Source organism: Theropithecus gelada, chromosome 5, assembly GCF_003255815.1.
Source record: "Theropithecus gelada isolate Dixy chromosome 5, Tgel_1.0, whole genome shotgun sequence".
In the NCBI taxonomy this organism is placed as follows: Eukaryota; Metazoa; Chordata; class Mammalia; order Primates; family Cercopithecidae; genus Theropithecus; species Theropithecus gelada.
Genome location: NC_037672.1, coordinates 91,664,230 through 91,689,213, shown reverse-complemented (window position 1 = coordinate 91,689,213; position 24,984 = coordinate 91,664,230). Strand labels below are relative to the sequence as shown.

Genomic DNA, 24,984 nt, shown 5'->3' with positions numbered 1-24,984 from the left:
GACATAGGATATCAGTATGTAAAATTTACGACAATTTTTAAAGTGGAGTTGCTGAGGTAGAGATTTTTGTTAAGGAATCTTTGCAGTATTTAAATTGGAAATAGAATGAACCCCATTGATTTCATTTTGAATTGACAGTTATTCCATAAATTGAGATTTTATTTCACTATTTTTGTCAAATGAATTTGGATTGTAGACTAAAGAAATGGTCATCTACCCCCATTAGTTAGCCTTGATGATCTTGATCAAAACTAAATAATGCATGTGAGTGACAGACCTAAGTTATAGATGGGGAAAAGAGACAAGTGATGGAAAAGGTACTGTTGCCACTAAAAGTAGTTTGTCTATTGTAGTTCTGTAGATATGCATTTATTTAAATATTTACAGTGAAACAACACTTCATATTATTACACTAACTTGATTAATGTAAATGTGAAATTATCCTTATTGAAATCTTTCACTAGATATACAGTATCAAAGCCTAATTTTGCTTCATAAATTCCACTTAACGTGTCTTAATTTGAAAATCACCCTGGTTAGAAATCAATAACTATTTGCATTTTTCATAAGGGGTCACACTTGAAATAAATTAATAATAACTGACATAATCTGGATTAATCTGAGAAACATGTAGAAAATTTATGTACACGCCTCCGTATTTTCTGCTCAACTTTTCCCTTCTGTATACCTTCGCCATTAGCTTATAAAATACTGTCTCTTGGTTCTTTTCTGAAACTGAAGCAATTTAGTAATTGATTCACATTTAGTTATTTAGGGTTTAAAGTATTGCTTTTGTCCAACACATTGTCATTTGAAAAGAGGACTACACATTGGATACTGCTTAACTAAAAGGAATGAATCACTAATGGTAGATGTTTGTGTATGTGGTGGGAAGGGAAATAGGTGCAGAGCAAGGAATTTAGCTCCTCCTCCTGCTTCCTAGCTAGATTTAATAATATGGATATATTAAGGAGTTAGTCAAGTACTGTTGAAAATAGAATAAACTGCTGGAAAGACAGGTGTTTTCTCATAGTCTTAATAAAGCACCTACTTTAGGAATACCTCATTTGGGTTCACTTAGTATTTGAAATTTGGATTTATATTGATTGTTTTACTATAATTTCCTGTGCAGTAAGTAAATGTGGGTGATTTAAAATATACTCCATGATTTTTACTCCGTTCTCCCCTATTTAAATTGATCCAAAAGGATCCCTGTTTTATATAACCTTGTGCTTAATAAGGAATTTTCTGTTTTTTGTTGTCTTCTTCTAGGCTGTATTCATCACCAAAGAAAAAACTTACACCAATGCAGAAATCGGTTAGTCCATTAGTTTGGTGCAGGCAAGTTTTGGATTACCCAAGTCCTGATGTTGAGTGTGCTAAAAAATCTCTTATCCACAAACTTGATCAAACTATGTCAGGTATGTCTATAATTTTATTTGTAAATTCATCTCTTTGCTTTCTTTAGTCAAAAACCATACATGTTGAGCAGTGTGTTTTTAGGAAGCAATTCTTTGCTTGGAGCATTTTTCAAATTTCATTGTTCATACGGTCATGAGAGTTTTTCCCATGTTCATATAACCCTGGCCTATCATTTACTTAATAGCTTTTTTAAAAATCTTGTTTTTATTTAGCCTCATCCTAAAGAATAATATCCATGAAATAATGAATTTCGTATGATAAGCTTTTTTTTAAAATACAAGTTACATAACTATTAAAATATAAAATGTCTGGTGTTGTATAAAATCATCTCACATTCCACTCCTTGGGGAAACTGATGTGGTAGAAAGATACAAGTGGAGAACTACAGAGACCTTGTTCTCACTCTAGCCCTTAATTGCTCTGTCACTGCATTATTTGATTCTGTGAGCTCGGTTGTCTCATAAGAATGATGAGCCTTGAAAGGTAATTTTAAGGGTTAAGTGTTATGTGAAAGAGCCTAGCGTGTTTTCTGGCTAACAGTAAGTGCTAAGTAAATGTATTCATTTCCCTTGTTATGTAAAACTAGTTGGCATTTTAGGTTTAAACTGCTTTTATGCTCTTTTGTTTAATAGCATTCAGAAAGCTGACAAAATGTGTCTGTGGCTATTTATGACATTTAATGTAGCATGCCAGTGTGGGCAGAAATGTAGGAAAAATATTGTTTATTTCTTCTTGTATTTCTCTGAGTCTGTTTTATGACTCTTACTGTTTTATGAAATACTCAGATAGTAAAAGATGGATGCATGATTAGTTTTGTTTTTGTTTTTCTGCTTTATATTTACTTGGCAGCCATGTACTTAAAATTACTTATTTTGGCTTTATTATAGAAAACAATATGTGCCTTGTGGTTAGACTTTAAGCTGAAAATGGTCACAAGAAGCAGAGGGGACAGTTAAAGTGGCATACATAAAATGAAGTTTATTTGGCTATAAGGGGTAGTGGTTATTACATGCAAATAACTTATGGGATGTTATTACAGAGGTTCTGAATCTGGGTCAGTTTTGACACTAAAGTATTACTTTTCCTCTATGAAAATAAGCCGTTTTGTTTTTGGTTTTTTTTGTTTTTGTTTTTTTTTGATATGGAGTTTCGCTCTGTTGCCCAGGCTGGAGTGCAGTAGTGCGATCTTGGTTCATCACAGCCTCAGCCTCCTGAGTAGCTGGGACTAAGGTGCCCACCACCACTCCTGGCTAATTTTTGTATTTTTTGTAGAGATGAGATTTTGCCGTGTTAGCCAGGCTGGTCTCCAACTCCCTACCTCAGGTGATCTACCCGCCTCGGCCTCCCAGTCTGCTGGGATTACAGGTGTGAGCCACCGTGCCTGGCCAAAGAAGCACTTTTGAAAAAACAATAGCCTTTATGTGATTTTTAAAAAATGTTTAGTATGACTGTCAGCTTGTTTGTTTGAATTGTACCCTGGAGCTTGATTTAAGTTATATTCATAAGAGATTATTTGAAATAATGTAGACAAGCTAGTAGACCATTTTAAATAACTTAACATTTTCTGACCAAATTCTGGCATTAATGTACTACTTAATGCCACAGAACATTAAGTATGGAAATTTTCTGACTATGTATTGAGAATATTCCTACAGAAGGAGCATGACTGAAAGAAAAAAGAGTATTTCTAGAGGGCTAGGTGTGGTGGCTCACACCCGTAATGCCAGCACTTTGGGAGGATCACTTGAGCCCAGGAGTTCAGAACCAGCCTAGGCAACATAGTGAGACCCCACCTCTACAAAAAATAAAGAAAAAAAAATAGCCAGGCGTGGTGTGCGCCTGTGGTCCCAGCTACTTGGGAGACTGGGGCAGGAGGATCCCTTGAGTCCAGGAAGTTCTTGCAGTGAGCCGTGTTTGCACCACTGCACTACGGCTTGGGTGACAGAGCAAGACCCTGTTGCCCAAAAAAAAAAAAAATTTTTTTATATATCCTAGAAACTGTTTTCAATACCCCAACTTAGAAATAATATAATTTGGCCGGGCGCGGTGGCTCAAGCCTGTAATCGCAGCACTTTGGGAGGCCGAGACGGGCGGATCACGAGGTCAGGAGATCGAGACCATCCTGGCTGACATGGTGAAACCCCGTCTCTACTAAAAAAAAATACAAAAACTTAGCCGGGCGAGGTGGCGGGCGCCTGTAGTCCCAGCTACTCGGGAGGCTGAGGCAGGAGAATGGCGTAAACCCAGGAGGTGGAGCTTGCAGTGAGCTGAGATCCGGCCACTGCATTCCAGCCTGGGCGACAGAGCGAGACTCCGTCTCAAAAAAAAAAAAATAAATAAAAGAAATAATATAATTTACAATTTAATTAGGAATTTTCATCATTCAACAGTATGTATTGAGAATCTGCTATAATAGGCATTGTTCTCAACACTGAAATTATGGCAGTGAATATAATAGACCAAAAATGACTTACTTCTTGGAGCTTATATTATTATAAGAGGAGTCAGACAGTAAACAAATAAATAAAGCTCTGGCAAACTTTTTCTGCAAAAAGCCAGATAATAAACAATTTTAGTCTTTGTTGCCTGTAAGATCTCTGTTGCAGTTACTCAGCTTTGCTCTTGTAGCATGCAAGCAGCCATAGACTATACATAAATGAGTGAGCATGGCTGTGTTCCAGTAAAACTACTTACAGAAACAGGCGGTGGACTAGATTTGGCCTGAAGGCTATTTTACCAACCCCTGGTTTAAAACGTCCTAAGGAGTACGAATTATTAGCAATTGGTGACTAGCAATTTGGACTTGAGGGATAAAAGCAAAGCTGTTGCACCTCAGAAATAGCAATTTTGAGTGAGTGGCTTTTTGCTTTATTGTAAGGAGGATATTAGGAGTGTGTAAGAGAGGCAGTTACTCTTGAACCATAACTAGATGTAATTAAGTACTGCATCCGTTTAACATGGTTTAAATTTTATAGCTGTATTCATAGAACAATAGCTATAGCTATAAATACAATGTCTATTTGAAATATATATGTTTAAAATTTTTTAAGGAAAAAAATTTGGCTTTTACAAGTTTGAACTTTGTAGTTGTAAGTCCCCCATTTCCCAAGGAGATTTTTTTTTTTTTTTTTTTTTAAATGCACTGTTTTGGTAAGGCAGAACTTCCTAGGAACTTAAGTACTATATTGCAGCAGAACAGTTTCTACTCCTTCACACTCAGGTTCTCTGCAGTGCACTATCACTCGTTCCTAAAATTTTCTTCACTTGTTTCTTTTGATAGTGTATTGTCTTTTTAACCCTCATTTACCCTCCCTGCTCTTTTCTTTTCAGTCTTCATTGAAGGTTCTTCCTTTTCCGCCCATCTTTTAAAAATTGTCATAAAATTATATAATACAAAATTATCCATTTTCACCCTTTAAAATGTACAGTTCTGTGGCATTAAGTACATTCACGTTACTGTGCAACTGTCACTATCATATCCAGATGAACAGAACTTTTAATCATCCTATACTAAACTTTTTCATCATCCCATACTGAAATTCTTTACCCAGGTTAACCAATAACTTCCCATTCCCTTTGCTTCCTCTCTGCCTGTCTTTTAAGTTTAGGTTGCCCCAGGTCTCTCTTTTGCCTCATGTATATCCCTGTTTTGGTGTTTGCATCTGTTTATATCGTGTCTAGTATCACTTCTATTGAATCACATTCATTCGTCATATATTCAAATAATTTTTAATGCAAACCTGTTAAGTATCAGGCTTTGGGGAAAGGAGGTGGGGTGCTTTATAAAGAAAAATTAACATTGTACTGGCACTTACTGGAGTTTTATCATCTAGTAGGGGAAACATACTACAAATAATCTTTTTAGTGATATATATATAAAATAAAGGAATAAAGGTATAGTGCTTTGAGAAATAGAAATTTTCCCTTAGGAATTGATGTTTGACCTGAAACCTTAAGATTCAGAACAATTTAAGTGTGCTAAGAAAGAGATGGGGCCGGGCGCGATGGCTTACACATGTAATCCCAGCACTTTGGGAAGCCAGGGTGGGCGGATCACCTGAGGTTGGGAGTTCGAGACCAGCCTGACCAACATGGAGAAACCCTGTCTCTACTAAAAATACAAAATTAACCAGGTGTGGTGGTGCATGCCTGTAATTCCAGCTACTCGGGAGGCTGAGGCAGGAGAATCGCTTGAACCCAGGAGGTGGAGGTTGTGGTGAGCCAAGATTGCGCCATTGCACTCCAGCCTGGGCAACAAGAGTAAAACTCCGTCTCAAAAAAAAGAGATGGAGTAGAGCATTCCAGATAAAAAGAAAGGCACGTGCAAAGGTTCCATATGGGATGAAGCATGACATATATGAGGAAGTCACTGGAGAAGAGTAAGGAAGGGAGAAATGTGAGATAAGGCCAGAAAGATACATAGGAGCCAGACTCTGTAAAGCCTTATAAGCCATGTTAAAGATTGTGGACATTATTCTTTTTCTTTTTTTGGAGACAGAGTCTTGTTCTGTTGCCCAGGCTGGAGTGCAGTGGTGTAATCTTGGCTCACCGCAACCTCCGCCTCCTGGGTTCAAGTGATTCTCCTGCCTCAGCCTCCTGAGTAGCTGGGATTACAGGTGCCTACCACCACACCCAGCTAATTTTTTTTTTTTTTTTTTTTTTTTTTGGTATTTTTAGTAGTGACGAGGTTTCGTGATGTTGGCCAGGCTGGTTGCGAACTCCTGAGCTCAAGTGATCCACCTGCCTTGGCCTCCCAAAGTGCTAGGATTACAGGTATGAGCCACTGCACTGGGCACCCAGCCAATTGTGGACTTTAAGAGTACTAGAAAAATATTGAAGGGTTTTCTACAAGGGTGTAGTGTATGTGGACAGGAAGGATGTCATCAATTTTATTTTGGAAAGGTTATTCTAGTATGGAAAGTAGGTTGGAGAGGGGCAAGAGTGAATGTAGGGTGCTTTTGAGGAGGGTTGATAATGATAGACCGTGTGTGCTGAATAGAAAGCGTAGTAGTAAAGGTGAAAGGATATAGTAATAAAAAGAGAATGAACCAAATATGAGGAAATGGTGGACAAGAATATCAGTAGTGATTTCTAAGTTGCCAGCTTCTGCGACAAGGTGAATATTGGGATCATTCTGGAAGAGAGACCTTTGGAAGAGAATTAGATGTTAATGCAAAGACCATGAATTGATCTGATATGTTGACTTAGATACATTTGCCATACCCAAGGGGAGAGACATTAAATGGGTGATGTGTATAGGTCTCAAACTCAGAGGAAAACTTAAGATTAGAAATATAAATAATGAGGAGTGTTTAGTATATAGATAATAATTGATGTTGTATGATTGAGATTCCTTAGGAGAAAGAATATGGCATAGAATGAGAAGATAAAAGGCTCAGAACTTTGAATGCTAGTGATTAATAAGTAAAAGAGAATAAACTCCAGAGGAGATGGAGGAGGAGGAAAAAGATAGAATTTAGCAACTGTATTTCTGTACAGGTTGATAGTTCCAAGATCATGCCACATACTTCATACTAAATATATATAAAATATTGTTTTGTCTTGCATCTTGTCTCATGGTGAATATGTACAAAACTACATGGTCCAAATTACTGTACTGTCTTAACAGAAAACATATGTTCCTCCTCCCCAAAACCACTATTCTACCAGTAGGCAAACCAGACATTTCATTTCGCTGATTTCTTTTCTTTAGCAATCCTTTCCAGTTTTTAGTATCTATCCTTTTGTTCTTTTTTTTCCTTTTTTCTAGTCACCGTGTACCACCTAGTTCAGTCTAACTTATTTAATATCAAGATTTCCGTCATTTTTTCTCCTTACACTGATCGGATCATATCACGCTTGATAAAATCACTGCTACTAAATAGGTTTAGTAGCCTACTAAATAGGTTTAGAAACCTACTACGTAGGTTTCAGACTTCTGAGGGTCTGGGTAAAACACATACTTTCCATACTTTCAGCATCAAATCAAGTTACTGCTCATCGTCTCAAGACTGCTTCAGTGCGTCTCCTTCCAAAAAGCCTTACCCAGTTTCTCTCAGTTGTAATGAATTATCCTAACTCTTCCTTTCCATTGCCCTTTGGACCTTTATGATAGTACTCATTTCATTTTGCCTTGCAATTTTTGTTGTCTCTGCCTGTGCTACTTGGCTGCAAGCCTCTTAAGAGAGAGCACCATATCATATTTCTTGTATATATTCTACAAAGTGCTCTTGCCAGTACTCATAAATATTGAATAAGCTGTGGATATTAAAATATGAAGGAAGGGGCTGGGCACGGTGACTCACGCCTGTAATCCTAGCACTTTGGGATGCCAAGGCAGGCGGATCACCTGAGCTCAGAATTTCGAGACCAGCCTGGATGGCAAAACCTTGTCTCTACTAAAAATACAAAAAACTATCCAGGCGTGGTGGCACATGCCTGTAATCCCAGCTCTTTGGGAGGCTGAGGCACAAGAATCGTTTAAGCCTAAGAGGCAGAAGTTATAGTGAGCTGAAATCACGCCACTGCGCTCCAGCCTGGGTGACAGCAAAACTTTGTCTCAAAAAAAAAAAAAAAGATTGAAGGAAGAAATAGTATTTTAAGTGTTAATTTTTTAAGTATGTGCATTTGATATCTTAGTCCTACTGTTCTATTTATTTAATTGTATATGCATAGCACAGTTTTTTTTTTCTTTTTTTGACAGAAGTAGTCAGGTTGGCTTTTTTTTTTTTAAGGATTTCCCATGTCTTGACCTTAAACTGGCTTCATAATAGTCGGCATTGCTTTAAAAAAAAAAAATCCAAACTTTGCAAAGGCTATTTAAACAACTTATTTCTTAGCTTTTTAAAAAAGTCATAGGTTGAGTGCAGTGTCTCACCCCTGTAATCCCAGCACTTCGGGAGGCCAAGATGGGAGGATCACTTGGGGCCAGGAGTTTGAGACCAGTCTGGGCAACATGGTAAGATCACATCTCTCCAAAAAATATATATATATTTTTTCAAGACGAGTCTCACTCTGTAGCCCAGGCTGTAGTGCCGTGGCACGATCTCTGCTCACTGCAACCTCTGCCTGCTCACTGCAACCTCTGCCTCCCGAGTTCACGTGATTTTCCTGCCTCAGCCTCCCAAGTAGCACGCAACACCATGCCTGGCTAATTTTTGTATTTATTTTTTCTTTAGTAGAGACAGGGTTTCACCATTTTGGCCAGGCTGGTCTCAAACTCCTGACCTCGAGTAATCCACCCACCTCAGCCTCCCAAAGTGCTGGGATTACAGGCGTGAGCCACCATGCCTGGCCCAAAGAATATTTTTTAAAATGAAAAGTAATACGTTTGTTACAGAAATGAGAAAACATAAGTATGCTTTTATATTCCATTTATTTTTAAAGGTCACTCAGGATTGATACAGCAAGTATCAAATAATAAACTTTCCAACATGGTAGAAGTGAATTAAGCGGCCAATAATCTGTTCAGGAGTTACTTTTCCTGCATTATTTTTGTTGTTTGGTGTGGCTACGGTTTTATTTGCATACACAATTTAAGATAATAGAAACAATTTGTTGGGATTATTATATTTTTCTCCCACTACCATAAGAATATTTTTCATTTAAATTGAGATAGATAATGATTTAATTTTCTAATAGGAAAACTTTAGAAATGAAATGTTAACTTTTTCTCAGTTATTAAATTTGATTTTCCCCTTCTCATTAATGCAGCTCTCAAGAGGCAGAATTTATATAATAATCCTTTCAACTCTATGAGTTATACAAGTCCTTACAGTCCAAATGCCAGTAGCCCATACAGCAGTGGCTTCAATTCTCCATCCTCAACACCCGTGCGACCTCCAATAGTCAAACAGCTTATACTTCCTGGAAATTCAGGTAAGGAGAAAATGATATGGAGCTATTAAGGACTGTTTTTTAGCTTACTGCACTGTATCAGAAAATAACATTCATCTGTAGTTCGAGTTCATTTTACTTATGAAACTTTTAACTGGCTAAAGAAAATATCATTGAGGAGCAACTTAGCACCAGGTACTATATCAGGCACACATAAGCCAGTGTGTAAAATACATAAAATTTTTTTTAGCATGTACCTAAAAGTTTTTAAGTCTGGCTTAATTAAATGGGTTACAAACATGATTCTTTAAATCAATAGAGCCTTATTGAACAGCCTACCTGGGTTGTAAAAACGCCAGAGTTAAAACCTCTTTATAGGAATTTTAATAAATTTTGATACTGCAGCTAAATAATAGTATGAGGTTAGGGGTGAATGTACCAAAAGAGTGAGAGGGGCTGTAAATGATGTGGGAAGGCCAGATTTCTATAAACCAGGGAAAGAATGTTCTGCGCTGGTTCTTTGTGTGAGACTGTTACTGTGTAGCCTACTCTTCACGAATTCACCCATTCATTTACTCTTATTGTCGCTGAAGCTGTTGTTATGGCTGATTATTATAACTTCCTTAAAAATTAAGGTTAACCACCTCAAATTTTGACCTCTGCACTCCCTAGTCTAATGATCCTGCTCTTTGCTTAGTATATAGGTTGTTACTTGCTACTTACTTCACCTACGATGATACCATGTTAAAAAATTTAAGCTGCAATATTTGTTTAAAATAGGTAATTTCGTTCAGGCATTATTTGAGCCTGACCTTGTAGTACTTTTAATATCATGTGCACTCTGCTCTTCTTTCATTGATAGTATAAAGATTAATTATTTTGTACTCTTCTTGCTCTCCTTACATGCTTTTCATGTTGGAGCTGACTGTTATGGTGAAGAATAATGGAAAACAAGTGTTTCAGATAAATCTGTAATAGAAATATTAGTGGCAATGTTGGGATTTTATTATTTAGTAAAAGTTGGTGATCTGATGAAAATATTTCATTAGAAACAAGTTAGACTTTTTTTAGATGTGTGTATTCTTTATCTCTCTGGTCTGTTTTCTGTCTTGGTTTAGAATGATAAGTACTTTTTAAAAATCTAGTCTTTTTTTTTTTTTCATCACATCTTTCGTGCTTCACTACTAAACTTCAGAGAAATCCTTAGATCCCCATTACTAATTTGGTAAAGAAGTTTTGTAAAACATGGCATAATGTAGGAGAAACAAGCCTCATGGTCTTTGTTCCTAAAATCTCTAAGGAATCTAATTTTATTCAAATTATAATTTTCTCATTTAGAAAAATGAGGGAAAAGATGATGGTGTTTGTTAATGACTGTGAATTCGAGTGAAGAAAACACTACATCATAAACTGATCTATTTATAGAGCAGTTTCATTGGCTATCTTGTGCAAGTTGAAATCCTTAACATATAGTTATTGAACACCAATTACTTTGTGTTGAAAGCTGAATTGTTACATAAGAGAATAGATAAGTTATACTTAGATGAAAATATGTTTATGCCATAGCATATAAAGGAGTCTCAGTAGCCTCATTTTTCTTAATGAAGTCAATTTCTAATTTCAGGGAATTTTTTAAGCAGAAAAGGCAGAACAAGAATGAATTAAAAGATACAATATCAAGTTAGTTACAGTAGGCATTTATTCAATAGTTGCTTTACCAAAGTTTGAATTTTTTTTCTTTTTTTTAAGGTAACTTGAAAAGCTCAGACAGAAATCCTCCACTCAGTCCTCAGTCCTCTATAGATAGTGAGTTAAGTGCTTCAGAATTAGATGAAGATTCAATTGGATCCAATTATAAGCTAAATGATGTAACCGATGTACAGATTCTAGCCCGGATGCAGGAAGAAAGTAAGTATTCTAATTTTTAAGAGTTGAGGTTTTTTACTATTGCATAATTTTGTTGTATATTGAATATGTCTTAAAGTGTTGTGAGGATACTAATGTAGTGAAAGTAGAAATGTTGCAGTAGACATTTCAGAGGCTTAGTCAACATATGTACATGTTTATTCATGAACTTGTTTTCAGAGTCCATTTTTTCATAGAGCAGTTACGCTGTGTGAGGGACAAAGAATAGTATTTATGCTGCTCTGCTTCTATGACTCGTTTTCATACCCTGCATGTTACTCTGCACTGGCACTTACTCTTGTAATTGTTATCTGTTACCCTTTGTGTTTTTAGTGTAAACCAGCGTTTCTCAATTTTTTTCTTTTTAGTTGCTCCCCTAAGGAGCCTTGTTAAAAACTGTTTTTCCTTTTCACCCACAGTCCCCATGAAATCTTAATACCACAAGATACACTAAGTACTATGAGGGCAATATACGATTATGACATCTAGGAATTTTTTCACACCCCAAGAACCAATTTTTGCCTTCTTGGGAGTAAATATCTCCTCACTTGAGAATACATGGTGTAAACTATAAAAAAGACCGTTAGGAGAACATTGGAATTGTGACATTAAATTAAATGAAGCATGCGATGGTGCTTTGCAGAGTGAACCATGAAAACTTTTTAGGCCACAGATACCTTTGAGAATCCTATAAAAATTATAACTCCTTTTATCACCAAAATGTACATATGCACAAAATTTTTAATACTTTTTAAAGGGTTCATGGCTGCTTGCCCTGGTACTCATCTGAAGGTAGTTATTCTTGCCAATGCATTTCATTAGAAGATGCCATCTGCATAACTATGAAGTAAGAAATCTCTCTGAAGTAATTTCTTTAACCTTTACGGTGAAAAGAATCCTTGAAATACATATTTTGACAAGTCTTGACAGTTGGCTGAGGGTAATGGAGCATTGCTACGGTTTAGTTCAAAAACGTTCTGTTGTCTGTATATATAATAGGTTATCTTTAAATATGTGGTAAGCTTTATCAAGCTGTAGCATTTATTAAGAAACTAAAGTGTTTCTTATTCTGCTGATTCACTTCCCATTTCCATACAGCTACCCCTAGGAAGATAGAAGGACTTAGTGCTTGCTTTATTTAGCCCTACAACCTAATAGCACTCTTTTCTTCTGTAATTTTAATTAACTCCTCACTGAGACTGTGGTATTGTCAGCTGTTTAGGGGCTGGTTATTGTTGTGAATGTGAAAAAATAAAGAATGCTGCCTAATAGAGTAAGTTCTCTCATTTATTTGAACCCTGGCTTTTTAGATCCTAGTATTTTGTTAGAAGCTCAACCAGCTCTTTGCTTTGGTTTTGTATTGTGTTTTGGTAACAATAGAAGTTTTAGTCTCTAATAATTTTTTCTAAACCATCCACATGCATGAATATTTATTTTCCTGGTGAATACAAATGGTAATAAAAATATATGTGATAGTTCTTGAAAACTACAGCTTTTTTTTTTTTTTCTTTGTTAGAGATGATTTTCCTTTTTACAGCACTGTCTTTTGTAATGATTAGAAATGTAGAACTACAGATTTGGGCAGTTGCCTGGTCAAGGTCCTTCAATTTTAGATGACAAATGCAAGATCCTATAGTGATTGTGATTTCCTTAGGATCCCCTTGTTAGGAGAGCCTACATCGGGAAGTGGGTTTTTCTTTGCTAACAGTACTGTTTTCATTGGTCTGTTGTCTTTTGTTAGGTGACTTTAGTGCCATGTTGTCTATAACTAGACACTAAGTAGCTTGTTGGTTACTATTTTGGTTCCCAAACTGACTGAAGGGCTGAGTGGACTCTAGGAATTTGTAGTTTTGAAGATACTTTAGGGTGATTCTCATCCACTAGTTTGATGAACCATGTTGATAGCACTTTCTTTGTGTGAATACATGACTTAAGGATTTGAATACCACTTTATAACAGATCTTTTTGACTGGAGTGCTAATAGTTAGCAGGATGTGCTCAGAATATTACCTAAATTCTATACGTTTGCATTGGAGTTTGTTTCTTCATTGACTATGTTACGTATCAACTTTTTTTCTGTTGTTCTAGCAGCATCTGTACTATTTGAAGGGCTCCCAAGGTTGCTTGGGTGTTTTCGAAGGTATCAAGCTATATAGGAGAATTCTTTGAAAATTCTTACTTGAAGACTTAGAATTTAAGCTTGAAAACAAGCTTAAAACAATAAAAATGGAAGTCTCTTGGGTAGTGAAGCAATCAAGATTTCGTTTGTGCCCAAGTACTGAATTCATATAAGTGGGCTAGAAGTTTCTTTGGTACTTTATGATCTTCATGAGTAAGATTATTTCAGTAATTAAGTATCCAAGTAGTTTTATTTACTCACATACATATTCTTTTTCCACTGGTTGGATGGTAATTGTTTCCCCTCGATATTCCTTTAATATTAGTCTCAAATTTGGATTACTATCTTTAGGGGTAGAAATATTTTTAAATTTATGATTCTACCATGTGAGACAGATTTTAGCTTTAAGAAGAAATCTGGAAATTGGGCAGTGGTTTAGGGGATTTCATTCAATTTAAAAATAACCTTCAGATGTGATTTATTTCTCCTTATATGGGCATATAAGCCTATATAAGTCTAAAAGCAGAAAGGAAATTTTCTTGTACACTTTACACCCTCTTTGAATTTCTTAGTGATAACCTTTTACTTTAAATTTTAAAAATATTTAAATGTTTAAAAATATAATTTAAATAACATTCATTGTTGCCAGGTCTCCGGCAAGAATATGCAGCCACCACGTCTCGGCGCAGTTCTGGTTCATCTTGCAATTCTACAAGACGGGGTACTTTTAGTGATCAGGAACTTGATGCACAAAGTTTAGATGATGAAGATGACAATATGCATCATGCAGTATACCCTGCTGTTAATAGGTTTTCACCATCACCACGCAATTCACCTCGACCGTCACCCAAGCAGTCACCCAGAAATTCACCTCGTTCACGATCTCCTGCTCGGGGAATAGAATATAGTAGAGTGTCCCCACAGCCTATGATTAGCCGCTTACAGCAACCTCGCCTTTCACTTCAAGGCCATCCCACAGATTTACAGACAAGCAATGTTAAAAATGAAGGTAAAACAGCATATTTTACTGATAATTAGACAGTTTCTGCTAGCCTGTGCAACATAGCAAGACCCCATCTCTAGGAAAAACTTTTCAAAAGTAGCTGGGCATGGTGGTGCACATCTGTAGTCCTAGTGACTTGGAGGCTGAGGCTGGAGGATTGGTTGAGCCCAGGAGTTCAAAGCTACAGTGAACGATGATCACACCATTACACTCCAGTCTGGGCAACAGAGTGAGACCCTGTTTTCAAAAAAAAAAAAAAGTTTCTAGATTAAAAAAAAAAAGTCTCCTTTATATTACACTATGAAAGTAATACAATTTTTGCCAAGTTTTTGTATTCCAGATAAGTAAATCAAGAGTTTAGTCAGGTTTACTATTTTATTAATAGTGAATCATTACAAAAATAAAAGAGAAAGTGAATATCATTCTACTTGGTTGTTTTTGCTTCATTGTTTTATGAAGTTTACCTGTATTTAGATTTTGATTTAAATATATAATTTGTGGTTATCTTTAAGGGTTCTCATATTCTACCCACTTACGGATCCTAGATTGAGTTGTTTGTTTTTTTAATAAGACAAGTCCTTCCTGTTTTCTCATATAAAATAAACAGAATGTTTGATAAACAATTTGATTTTTGAATGCTAGTTAATATTTTAATTTTCTCCATCTGAAAGAATATGATTTTTTTTTAAATTAAAATTCTTTTGCAGAAAAACTAAGACGCAGTCTTCCAAACCTGTCTCGAACATCTAATACACAAGTTGACTCAGTGAAAAGCAGCAGAAGTGACTCAAATTTTCAAGTGCCAAATGGAGGAATACCTCGCATGCAACCTCAGGCTTCAGCCAGTAAGTATCCTTCTTATGCTTTCGTGTATCAATTAAAGAGAAATGAAAATTTTAGATACTTGTTTTGTGCTGAAAAACTGTTTTAAGCCATAGCTGTAGTAAAATTTAGTGTTTATTAATTGCTGGATGATAATCAAAGTTATATTAGTTTTAAATTTTCTGTGTAGGATACTGGATTCTGCCAGTACATCTGTCTATACAAAACTCTGGTCTCTCCAGAATTTTTAAAATAAGCAAAGTGTAACTATTAAAGTAGGTGTAGCTTTTGCTTATAGATATTAGAATTAGAAATAATAACCGGTATAGCGTCCAAAAATGTATGTCCCTTAGTATGTAAATTTTCTTTAATAACCTCCACTTTAAAAATGTCTAGAAGTTTATTTGGGTATTACATAATTTTAGAGTCATACTCAAAATATTATCAATTCATTGTTCAAACCTGCAGTATATTAAATCTATTATCAAAGTTGGATTGTTGAAGTTCTTTTCTTACCAAAACAAAAGTATACCAGGAGAACTCTTGGATGATCTCATTTTATTTCTGCATCTGTTGAGGTAAAATTTCTGGTTTTGATTTAATTTTCTGTGTCTGTTAAGGCTATTTTAATGAAGAAATACAATATTGAATCAATATGTATGCCAAATTAATTCATAATCCTAATCCTACTTATAACATAAATTAAAATTTGAGATAAATTGCCAGAAACCATCACTTTTTAAGAATTGATCAGGACTTACCTATTTAAATTATCTTTCAGAAAACAAATTCTTAGAACTAAAACTAAACTCTTACAGTAGGTGAATTTTAGAACTATAGTAGAATATTTAGAACATGTAGATTATAATCTTTAATAAGTTTTGGTCATTGGATGGATACTAACCCATGAATGTGACAGTATTTTTATTCAGCTATTATTTGTAATAAATACTTGAGTTTTTGTTTTGTGGCAAGTAGTACGTTAAATGAATACAGGCATTTCTACTATAGCACAAAATATACATTCCTTGAAAACCTCACATTCTGCAGTATTACACAATACAAATGATGGGATGATGAAGAGTGGAGGGAATAGTCCTGGAATAGACCACTGAAAACCCAAGCAACTTTCTTAGAAAACATTAATAAAAACAGTAACTATACTAGCACAGTTAAATTCATGTTAAATCTTTATTAAATACTCCAGGAGATACAGAACTTCATTTTTAAAGAAAGATTTGAAGGTAATGTGATGGAAAGGAAAGGTTGAGACTGTTGAATTAAGGAAACATGTGCAACATAGACAAAGATCAGAGAGAATCATACAGTAAGAACATATAGGACAAAGTAGCCAAACTGAGCCAAGAAGTAGTGATGTGGGAGTAAATGGGCATTGTGTACATTAATATACAAGTCGATTTTAAAGGAATGGAACACTTTCAATAAATTACTTTTTAACTAGGATAGATTTGAGCATGTAGTCAAAACAGTTTTAAATAAATGATTACAGTTATTTTTATGATTTTATAAATGCTCAGTATTCATCCCATGTGTTTCACAGCTCACATCAGTCCCGTATATGAGCTGTGAGACACAAAGGATGCATATTCACTTGGGTCCTTGTAGGGACACAAGGGATGCTTATTCACTCGGGTCCTTATAGGTACACAATAGATGCATATTCTCCTAGATCCTTGTGGCATATTACTATCAGTGGTTGAAGTGAAAGCTGTGTTATGTTCTTTCATTTTCTCAAGGCTATGAAGAAGTGATACAAACAAGAGTTGACTGTTCGCTTATAACTTGTTAATTATTAAACAATTAAAAATGTGAAGGTATTTAACCCTTTTTTCATTTTCATCTTTTTTTTTCCTTTTTTCTTTTTTTTTTTATTGAGACAGAGTCTCACTCTGTCACCAGGCTGGAGTGCAGTGGCACCGTCATGGCCCACTGCGGCCTCACCTTCCTGGGCTCAAGTGATCCTACCTCAGCCTCCTGAGTAGCTGGGACCACAGGCGTGCGCCACAATGCCCAGCTAATTTAATTTCTTTGCACTTTTCCTTCGCCCTGTTGTGTTTAGCTGACTTCATATACTTCATGTTAAGCTGTTGTTACTTGGTGGCTGAAAAATCAACAGTCTAGCAGGAGTTTGAGACCAGCCTGAGCTGGAGGCTGGTCTCTAAAAAATCGTTTTTTTAAATTAGCTAGGCATGGTGGTCACATGCCTATAGTCCCAGCTACTTAAGAGGCCGAGGTGGTAGGATTGCGAGAGCCCGGGAGTTTGAAGCTGTTGTGAGCCATGATCATGCTCCTGCACTCTAGTCTATTGAAAAAATAAACAACAAAACAAGCTAGGAAAAAAACTATATTTGAATCAAAATGACTTCTGTGATATATTGACAAATTTTCCTTGTTTACCAGGTGCATATGATATTACTTATATAACAGAAATTTTTATTATACTGTATTTAGATGCATAATCTTATTTAATCATTAGAACAATTCTGTGAAGGAGGTATGATTATTACCATGTTTTACTGATTAGAAATTGAAGTTTTGAATGGCCAAATAAACTGTCTCTGATTATACAGCTTATACGTGGCAAGTTAGAATTTAAACCCATGTTGATTCAGCTTGAGCATTGGATCTCACTAGGTGAGAGTCTAGATTCACCTAGTGAGATTTGTCACATCTGTAGTTTAGACCATGATATAAAAATTATCCAGAAATATAATTTCCATTTTTCCTGAGATTTAAAATTCTAACATTTAAAGCACTGTAGAAAATTGTTACCCAGAGATTTGTAAACCACATGTATTCAGCTAGATATATGCTAAAACCTGTTTTTGTAGCAAATTACATTTTAAGCTTAGTACTCCAAGTCTTATATGATATTGTGAACTCTGTAATTGAGAGTGCGATTATAATACTCACTGTGGTACTAATAAATAGCATAGAAAACAGGAATTCACAAAACACTTGAAATGAAAGGAAGGATAGAATTTGAGCTTTATCTTCGAAATGGTGAGCGATACAGATTAACTTAATTTGACACTTGAGAATATCCTGTTTCTGGCTTCTTTTTTCCCCTGACACATTTGGCTGATGCAAAAAAACACCCACAATGTTAATGTAACAGGAAAGAAAAATAGTAAATCATTAAGAAGGTTAAATAATAAAACTTACGTACATTATAAGCCATGCTTTTACAGCATATGAACAGATGATCCAAAACAATGTTTGTACTTGGCTTTCAAAGATGCTTTCATGTTTAGTTTGAATTGTTACATTGTGAATTTCTCAAAACTTTACATGATACATGTCCAAACAGCAACCGGATACTTTCTTTCTTTTTTTTGAGACGGAGTCACTCAGTCGCCCAGGCTGGAGTGCAATGGCGCGATCTCGGCTCACTACAAGCTCCGCCTCCCAGGTTCACGCCATTCTCCTGCCTCAGCCTCCCAAGTAGCTGGGACTACAGGCGCCCGCCGCCACGCCCGGCTAATTTTTTGCATTTTTAGTAGAGACGGGGTTTCACCGTGTTAGCCAGGATGATCTCGATCTCCTGACCTCGTGATCCGTCCGCCTCGGCCTCCCAAAGTGCTGGGATTACAGTCGTGAGCCACCGCACCTGGCCCGGATACTTTCTAAAACTAGCTATATTTATATCCTCTTTACCTCATCCCCTCATACGTGCTCTGTATTTGAACTATTCTAGCATGTCAAAGCTTTATGGAAATGAAAAATAATTTTTTACAAAAACAGAAGGAAAAAGAAAAGGTTGGGAAGCTAAGATAAAAATGTGTTTAGAAGTAATGCATTGTCTGTGTCTTAAACTTCACAGTGATTGCTTGCCTTCTCTAATGGTGGAATTACCATTGTGTAATTATAAGCACCTGTTGATAACCTATCGTTTTTTTTCTGTAGGTGAATTACTTTTCCTTTTTTCCTCAGAAGTTGATAATTAAGAAATATATATAGGGAAAACACAATGGGATTCCAATCATTGATTTACTTTTAAGTGGAAAATATGTATGCAGTTTTGTAATGGTGTATTTCAATACTTGAATATATAGGCAGAAGAGAAAGTAAGGTACCATGTTTTTTTTTTTTTTCAATTGTATGTAGTTGTTTATTTCTATATTTTTGGCTGTAGTAAAGCTTGTAATTAAAATATCACATATTTATTTTGATATAGAATTATACTGTTCTCAAAAAATGTATTTTGAAAGTTGTAAATTCAAAATATTAGCAAGTTTAAAACTTAGTATAGTTTACTTTAAAATATTTAAGACTTTGTTGTAGTGTAACATGAAGCAAAAAAAGTGTTATCGATTTATCTTGAAATTTCCTATATATTTGATACATGAAATATATATGTAAGCATTCTTTTAATTAGTATATATAGTTTTCATAATAGTCTTTATTTTGATATATAATTTGTACAATTATAATAAGCTTTATATACTTTGTACATGAATTGGTATTTTGTATTTTTTGTGTAAACTTCAGTTGTTAGTGTAACAGATGTTGCATTTTGTTTTAAGTATTTATTTTTTCAGCTCTTAAGTGGTAAAGCTTTGGTTCTTACTTGCTGGTCTGCATGAACCTAACTTTGCAAGGTTGCTGTTACTTCCACCTAAGGGATCACTTCTTTTGCCTTGTTACTATGCCAATCACTACTTTTATATGCTTATTTGCTGTGGCTGCATTATTGTGGATGCTGGCATTCAAATATGAGATTTATGAGAGTTCTAATGTATTTTCATTTTTATAACTATTACCAATTTTTCACTTTTATATCTGGAAAATACAACTTAAAAAGTTTAAGAAAACCAGAGCATTGCAGAGTTCATGGATACATGTCAGTTTCTTAGTTTTGTCAATTAAAGGAAGGAATGTTTGTGAGAGTCAGTTTTTCAAAAGGCTAATGCCTTGCTTTCTAAGATTGTTAGAGCACAGGTTTAGCAGAAAGTTTAGTTTCCAGAAAATCATAGGAATAATTGGTTGAGAAATAAGGGAAGGGAGAAAAACCCAACACAATCTACTGATTTGAAAAATAATAACCAAATTTTATTTTTTTGTATATGTTTAAGTGTATTATTTCATTTAAACCTCACAAATCATTTATTTTTATAGAAAGGGAGCAGAGATCCATATAAAATTATATGAATTGTACAAGGCCATATAACTAGGGAAGTGGTAAAAGCAAGGCCAGATTTCTCCCTTTTCCCAGGGCCTTCCTGAGTCTCCTATTTTCCTCTTCCTCATTGTTTGGATGAGATCATGCTTACCTAATTACAAATGAGTACATCTTGGAAAACATTCTTGAATGACTATCAGACCATGATTTGAGATTAACTAAGTATTTTGTGAATTATCGTAGAAGAGTAAAATAATTCAATGTAATATTATCCATTTGCTTACATTTAACCAAACAGAAGAATATTTTTGCATGGAGTACAGAGTTATACCCCAGAGAAAATACATATAGGATCAACATTCTACTTTGGACCTCTTACCGAAGAAAGGCAGACGAGTGTCCAGAGCAGTTGTCAGCTTATGCATAGCCATCCTGTTATGAGACCCATGAGGAAGGAATTCCCATCCAGATTTCACTTACTACCAAAACACTAGTAGATTACACTTGAATTATACATAATTTTGAAACACAAATTGAAACAAATAAGTCATGATTAATATGTGTAATGTGCTAATCTAAGAATGAATGAAACATTTATAAAACATCTGTTTAAGTAGTGCAATGATGTTGGCTCAGTTATCTAATCACAAGGACACTTTATAAAAGTAGTTTTTCAGGCCTTTCTCCCTGGAAATTTTGATTGAATGCACTTGGGATAGGGACCCAGATTCTATATTTTAGAAGCATCTCAGCTGATTCTGGGGGCATGTTCAAGTTTGAGAACCAGTGGGTTAGACCCTGACCATGGTGGACCTTGAATGCTTAGTATAGAGTTCTGGATTTTATCCAGTGGTCAGTCACTTATGTGTTCCTTAATTATTCAGTCGATATTATTGGGTATACGTTATATTTCCAGCGCTGGGAATATAAATGTTAATAAAACAGCCCATGCCTTCCAATAGCAGGGAGTGTTAGGCAGGAACCTCTATGGGAACAGAGGAGAGGCATTAAATTCAGCAGTATGATGGGATTTTCAGGAAAGATATTAAAAGATATTTCAGCCAGCCCAGGAGGAGCTTATATGAGTTGCCCAACAAAGAAAGGAGGTATAGGTTTTCCCAACGTTGGAATCAGTAATGAAAAGTCTTGAGAATGGCAGCCTGAACATAGTGATTTTGTATAACTAAAGTGTAGGGTGTATGATGGGTAAGGGAGTGGGTACAGCATCCCATGAGGGATGATAGCTGTAGAGAGAAGACAGGCTGTAGCAGTATTAAAATATCATAGGATTTGAATTTCATCCTCTAAGTGGGAGGAGCTATAGTAGGTTTTTAATCAAGGTGGTTTCTTAGAAAGTTCACTCTGATATCAATGTGGAGAATAGATTCAGTGAGGTGAGACTAGAAACCACTTAGGCTATTATTGCATAATCTAGGCAAGAAATTAAGATCTGAAGACACAGCAGTAAGGGAGTGAGGGTGATGAGATCTGGATGAGGTTTTTTTTTTTTTTTTTTTTTGAGACTCTGTCTCTCAGTCTGGAACGCAGCGGTATGATCTCAGCTCACTGCAACCTCCGCCTCCTGGGTTCCAGCAATTCCCCTGCCTCAGCCTCCCTCTCAGTAGGTGGGATTACAGGTGCACACCACCACGCCCGGCTAATTTTTTGTATTTTTAGTAGAGACGATGTTTCACCATGTTGGCTAGGCTGGTCTCGAACTCCTTATCTTAAATGGTCCTCCCACCTCGGCCTCCCAAATGACTCTAAATCAAAACTTGTAAGCAATAAAAGATTTAAACAAAAATGAGGATATGGGACAATGGGATATTTTACCTAGTAATAATTAATCTTCACTCACAGAGGCTATGCTTGCTTAGTATTTGGCACCTAGAGAAGCTAATTTTTAACATCCTCCTGTATATGAAAAATCATTTTCAGTTACCATGAAATGAAATTAATTATAGTACTAATGGCCAGGAAAAAATGCAGACAGTGAAAATATTCTTCTATTGAAATTGTATTTTATAACTGTCAGTAAAAAAAAATAATAAAATCACCATTATAATACCAAAAAGACAGTTGGTTAATAATTTGAAGTTACGTTGATCTTTTTTTAAGAAGGAAAAATGTTTTTATATATTGATCTGTCATAGTGGTGAATAGTATAGCTTTTGTTTTTGAAAACTTAATAACTTCTTCAGAATTGATCTTTCAATATTGAATCTGTCTCTACTCTTGATGGAAGAACACTATCTTTAAATTTTAATTTTGAAAGTTTTTTTCATGAAGCAACTGCTACACAGAGAAAATCTTCAACATAAGGATAAGTTCAGCAGAGAATCTTAAAATTCCATTCTCCAGTAAATTCCAGAAATTGCCATACTTTCCATGCCTTTGGTTTTGAGGGATCAGGTCTAATGATTTTTCAATGTCTTGGCAGTTAAAATATTTTAAACACAAGCTCAAAATCCCATATAATGACAGAATTGAGGCAACCCCAAATCCTTTCATTTTCTTTAAAAATCACTGTACCATTGTTTATTTCTAATGTGCTTAAATATAATAATATATTGTACCACAGGGTTGGAGGCACACACTTCGCTGAAGTGAGCTTGAATAATTTCAGATTGCTACCAACTTTCTCTTGAAAGGAACATGTATAGCCAAATCCACCTGTATCAGGGGAGACTATAAGTAGAAGACTGTAATTGGGTGCTTTCCTAATTAACTCTTACATGAAGTATGGTATTTATTAAAGTATAAGTCATAAAATGTGCTTATTTAAAGCTTACATATATGTTATTAAAACTCAACAGTTGTTTATAGCTTAGACCAACTTTTTTTTCAGGGAGGAGTGCTTTTATAACTGATGTTTGTTATTCCTGGGACATGATGATAATAGAAAGCAGACCAACTTGGTTTTATTTTTGTTTCTAAATTGCCTACAGGCAATACAGCCACTTATTGTCTGCTCTTGGGGAGGTGAGCAGCACTTTCACCACCCTTCCCTTGATGTACATGAATAGAGTGAAAAGGATTAAATATAGGGAGACCACAAAAACACCGATTGGAATCAAGAAATAGGGTGTGATGAAGGCCTGAATTTGCTTATTTAGGAGACAACAGGAATATAAAGGAAGCGATAGATTTAAGAAATGACCAGAGATTAATAAATGGAATTTAAAATAAGAAAAATTTGAGCTAGAATGACTTGGACAATGGTGTTTTAACAGAAAAGAGATTTTTTTTAAGGAGCTGGTTTGTGGAGGAAGACATTATAATGGTGGCATGAAACAGTAATTGTTTTGCACTAGCATCTTTGCTTCTCACAGTAGGGTATTGCTGAAGTGGAATTATGTAAATATTAAAATAACCAAGGAAAGTTTTAAACCATAAATATTTTCAGACAGCTAACACACTGAACTCTATTATTAGAAAGATTCGAAGTTTCACTTAAACTACTACACTTTGTCATTTAAAAATGATTTTGTCTTAGAAAACTGATCAAATTAAGATAATTTAGAATAACATTGGATTTTTGTTGTTTGAGTAATGTTATATGACTGTGGTATTTTAGGAAAATGATTCATTTCATTCTTTCTGTATCAAGTGAATTTAGAGTTTACTGCCTGGTTCTGTGTGTAATCTGATTCTTCAGATTCCCAGTTCAGTTTTTGCTTGTCTGTAGATAACCATTGTTAATTACAGTCATACATGAAACTTGAGGGATAAATAGGGGTAGGGTCCATTGGAGTCACCGTAGCTATTAATTCAAATAGGATCTTTCCAGACAAGTTCATTATAGACATTATTTAATATTGAATCCTTAATAAACTTTTTTAATGGTTAATAGTGTGGACTGTGGTGTGAACTGTAGTGTATGTTCAATTGGTTACATTTTGCCCTCATTTATGCCACCCAACAACTGGCCTACGTTCTGTTCTTCAAACATACAAGGCATGGTCCTATCTCAGTATCTTTTTCCCTCTATCTGGAATGCTTTCCCCCACATATCTATGTAGCTTACTTCCTATCTTTTTTCAGATTGCTATGCAAATATCATCTTAGGGAAATCTTTCCTGATCACTCTATTTGTAATTGCAACTTAAATCGCCTACTTCCTGTCCCTCTTTTCTACTTAATTTTCTCCTTAGCAGCTATCACTATCTGGCAGGCCATATATTTTACTGCCTCATTGTCTATCTCCCTTTTCCTAGAATATTAGTTTCATGAGAGTAGGAACTGTATCCATCTAGTTGCCTACTGAATACATTATACCTAAAACAGTACCTGGAATAAAGCAGATACTAAACTATTTGAATGAATGAAAAACAGGAACAAGTGAGTGGATGAATAAAAATATAAATGGTTGAAAACATGTATGAATATATATGTAGATGAAAAATACTCTGATAGTAACCTGTATTTTTGTGCAATAGAAGTAAGATAACTCATTGGCTGCGCGCAGTGGCTTATGTAATTCTAGCACTTCGGGATGCCAAGGCGGGCGGATCACTTGAGGTCAAGAGTTCCAGACCAGCCTGGCCAATATGGTGAAACCCTGTCTCTACTAAAAATGCAAACATTAATACAAAAATTATGGCAGAACCTTCATCGACCATGCTGAATGGAGTGCAGTGGTGCAATCACAGCTCACTGCAGCCTCAACCTCCTGGGCTCAAGCACTCCTCCCACCTCAGCCTCCCGAATAGCTAGGACCACAGGCACAACACC

At 35.5% G+C, this 24,984-nt stretch overlaps 1 protein-coding gene across 3 annotated transcripts in view; it reads left to right on the top strand.

The window, feature by feature from the left end:
* Positions 1-24,984, top strand: part of SLAIN2 (SLAIN motif family member 2) — a 79,059-nt gene that overhangs the window by 27,542 nt on the left and 26,533 nt on the right. For all 3 annotated transcript variants that reach the window (XM_025385517.1, XM_025385515.1, XM_025385516.1), the window contains exons 2-6: positions 1,273-1,421; positions 9,136-9,300; positions 11,008-11,166; positions 13,932-14,291; positions 14,993-15,130. In XM_025385517.1, coding sequence (XP_025241302.1) covers positions 1,273-1,421; positions 9,136-9,300; positions 11,008-11,166; positions 13,932-14,291; positions 14,993-15,130 — 971 coding nt within the window. The remainder of the gene's footprint in view (positions 1-1,272; positions 1,422-9,135; positions 9,301-11,007; positions 11,167-13,931; positions 14,292-14,992; positions 15,131-24,984) is intronic.